The sequence below is a fragment of the Pinus tabuliformis genome, chromosome 1_1 (assembly GCF_031772625.1).
Source record: "Pinus tabuliformis cultivar Carrire ecotype Pingquan chromosome 1_1, CPIR1, whole genome shotgun sequence".
Classification (NCBI taxonomy): Eukaryota; Viridiplantae; Streptophyta; class Pinopsida; order Pinales; family Pinaceae; genus Pinus; species Pinus tabuliformis.
Window position 1 is genome coordinate 370,953,284 of NC_142297.1, and position 3,635 is coordinate 370,956,918.

General features: G+C 39.8%; 1 protein-coding gene across 1 annotated transcript; it reads right to left on the reverse strand.

The window, feature by feature from the left end:
• Positions 1–1,516: 1,516 nt before the first annotated feature.
• LOC149213161 (peptide-N(4)-(N-acetyl-beta-glucosaminyl)asparagine amidase-like) lies at positions 1,517–2,224 on the reverse strand. The gene has a single exon (XM_089388934.1). The coding sequence runs from the start codon at positions 2,222–2,224 to the stop codon at positions 1,517–1,519; it is 708 nt and encodes a 235-aa protein (XP_089245060.1).
• Between the last annotated feature and the right edge of the window lie 1,411 nt (positions 2,225–3,635).

A 3,635-nucleotide genomic window follows, 5' to 3' on the forward strand; every position in this document is an offset into this window, starting at 1 on the left:
AAAAATTGTTGATTTTTCTATGAAAGGACATTTTCCCTCCAATTGGAATTCATTTTCTATGTGAGTTGTGGAAAATTTGGAGAGGAGGAAAAGGCCCTAAATCTTGTGGAGATCATAGTAGACAAATCAGCCATCAAAATCAAGATCTGCGACTTTTAGGTAGGTGGCCTTACTCATCTCTTCAATTACAGTTATTTATTTTGGGGTTTTTTCCTCCTGGCAACTCCCTAGGAGACCCTTGCTCCTTTTTGTTAGAGCCTAAATCTGCCTTAGGCTGAAGGAAGGCAGGATTCAAGATAACATCATACCACGCTCAGCCTTGTAGCTATCCCTACGAGGACAGGAGAGGGCTCTCTCCGGGTCAACTCAATAAAAATGCTCAATAGGGTCTGAGATGACTTAAATTGGATATTGATTTTAGGCTAGTAAATAAATATGAAAGAGGTTTAATGAATCACTGATTTTTCAGGGTTGTATGGGACAAGGAACAACATGAGCTGAAATATTCATTCAAAGACACAAAGTATTTCATGAGGCAAGATAGACAGGAGGTTTAGCAATCAGATTTAAATTATATGGAGTGGAAAGACTGTTGAGATGGTTGAAAAGGGCATAATAAATGAATCCTTTTCAAACAGAAGAAGAGACACCAAACATGAATTCCTTCCCAAGGCAGAGCATTAAACTGGATTCTACCTTTCTTACTTAAAAGCATTCAACAGGAAATTATTATGAATGAACTGTAAAACATAACAAGATACATATGAAACAAAGAAGAAACATATTTCTAAACTCACACCACAAGGATCTCATGAATCAGAGCTGCATCATTTTTATTAATCTTTTGGCCAACTGTACAATGAAAATGTTGGGTTTTCCTCCACACTTCTCCCAGAACTCAGACCCTTACAAGTGGTTTACAATACAAATAAACAGACCTAGGGGTGGGAAAACAGATCTATGAAAATAGGGAGTTGTTTCAACTAAAATCCTGAGGACAGGAAATGAACTGTCCATCTGTTCTAAAGACAAAACAACGTTCCATTATTTCAAGGCAAAAATTGTAGTGTGAATCTCATTGAATCATGACTAAAGACAAAAATAGACCTCTGTTCCTATCTCTCTGCTGCGGTAGATGTCTTCGCTCTAATTTTGGCTTTCGGTTTTTGACTTTTCACCTTCCCTTTGCCGTTTGAATAAAAACCAATTTTTTATAATTAGCATCCTTTGCGACATTTGGGGCGCTTTCATTTTGATGTGGCAACTTTTCAGGCTTGTGATGATACGAGTACACCTATCAAAGATTTCCATCCAGATCGGCCTCTTCTATTCTTCGGACTGCCCACTTCTAGAATACAGACTGGGCATAAAAGTAGACTTGGTGGCAGTTGAAAATTTTAGCTGGCCTCCTACAACAAGAGCGTCCATAAGACTAATAATGCCAACTATTATACCATCACCGTTGTTTACATTATAAAAATTGCACTCTCTGCACTAATTGAAAAGCTTATCCCGCCTATAGTTCTTCCTGTAAACGCTTCTCTGGCTGAGGACATTTTTTACTGTCATTGCCTAACAGCCCTTTACTGGAATAATGCTGGGAGGGCATATTAATATTACTATTAGCACCAAGCTCAGCTCTAGAAATCCGCCATTCTTTTGATCCGCTTTGCTGTCCAGGTAACGAACATAAAAATTCTTCAGGATAATTTGATCTTTCCATTTCTTCCAACTCCCTCTTATCACGGTTTTCAAGTGCAGCCAGCTCAACTGGAGAGAAACATCTGCGAGCTTTCTTCGTCGAACTACTAATTACTTCTTTCACATTAGCTTCTGAAGTGACAAGACGCCGACGCAGAATCTCATGCCATTTCCTTGTGTAGCGTTTTGTCACATCATATACTCCATCTTTTGTGAGTGCAATTGTATAATTCAACTCTTTATTCCAGCCTTGTTTATATAATAATGGCTGGTCAAATGCACCTTCACAAGGGTCTAAATGCATCCATCGGCCAAGATGATCAGAGAAATGCTCCGTCCACAAATGATCTGTGAAATTGAAAACCAGGTGAGCTTGATAACCAAATGTTCTACAATACAATGTAAAGCAATTTGCCCACTCTCCACAGCGTCCTCTCCTGGTCTTCACAAGCTTCAGTGGATCATTGTAGCGAGGAAAGCGAGTAGTCGCTAAACACTTTTTGTAACTAAACAGTTCAACCATATTTCCACCAAATTGAAGATCCTCAATAGTACCATCATCAATACCATCGCGATCAGTGTCAAATCCACATCTAGAACATGGTGGTCGATCGACCCACTCGGGGCAAATGGGAGCAAGGGCAATGAAATTTCTTCGAAGGTCGTGTGAAAATTGCTTGTTGGCTTTGTGTGCCACGCGCACAACCCAATGCGCTGCGTGGGCTGTATGCGCCACGCTAATGCAAAATTACATTGTGTAGAGGAGCCCAATGCACCGCGCTTGCTCAGTGCATTGCGCTAGTCACCCAACGTGCCACGCACACTGTCTTCACCACAGTTTCAACTTTCACACTCAATTTTGCTCATCCAAATTTCACTTTGGCTGCTTTGATATATTTTGCATGTGGGTGAGATGTTGAAACACAACAAATATCTTTTATAGTCTGCAGTTCGATTCTTTGATTTGCAAAACCCATTGTTTACGTTGTAGAACTTTGGCACTTTCACATATATTTGTTTTTTGTGCTTGTTTCCATTTGACTTTTAATTTGAAATGATGGCTCCTTTGTTGAGTTTTTGCAGGGATGGTGGCATATTTTTGGCAAGGCGATCAGGGCTACGCCTGGAATTTTTCATGATTTGAAAAACTTTGACAAGTTACATACTTAAAAACAAATTTGATGATTTCTTCTTCAAAACAGAGTTTTGAAGAAGAATCATTCTCAAGCATTATTGATGATGGGATTTTGCAATGGAAACTTATTTTGATTCTCCCTCTGGCCTGTTGGCTTTATATTGGACTTTGAGGACTAAATCAACTAAACCCCAGACCTAAAAAGACCTAAACCCTTAAATAACTCTTTATTGACCAAGAGATTAGAACAGGACTGTAAATGACCTTAAAATTGATTTGACAAACAGACCTAAACCAACAGGATAAGGCATGACGGGAAATGACTGACAAGACCCTTCCATCAGATTATGGCATGCCCCCTATCGGAATGTAGATGAATAAACGAAATGGGACACCTAAAAATGAAATGCAAAAAGAGAAACGATCTCTGACAGAGGGATGCAAAGACCGACTCTAACACTTTTCACAGTCTAATCACACCTTTTGTGCCTAGAAGTGCAATTTGGATCACAGGAAATAGGTGAAACCTGTGAGCTCACACTTTCTAGGCATAAAACTACGATTTGGGGCTAAAAAGAGGGGTGGTTTGCTTGCTTGGTGGGGGTTGTAGGTTGATTAGTGTAGACCAGTGTTTTCTTCTCTCAATTGACAAGACATGTGGTGTTTTGTAGGCATGGCAGAGCTAAAAATTAGCTGGTGTGAGTGAGACTTGGATACCCTCCGATCTGAGATTTAAATGGATCAGGGGGTTTTAGGGGCATTGGCTCACTATGGGGTTCTCAAGTTGGTATAGAACCCA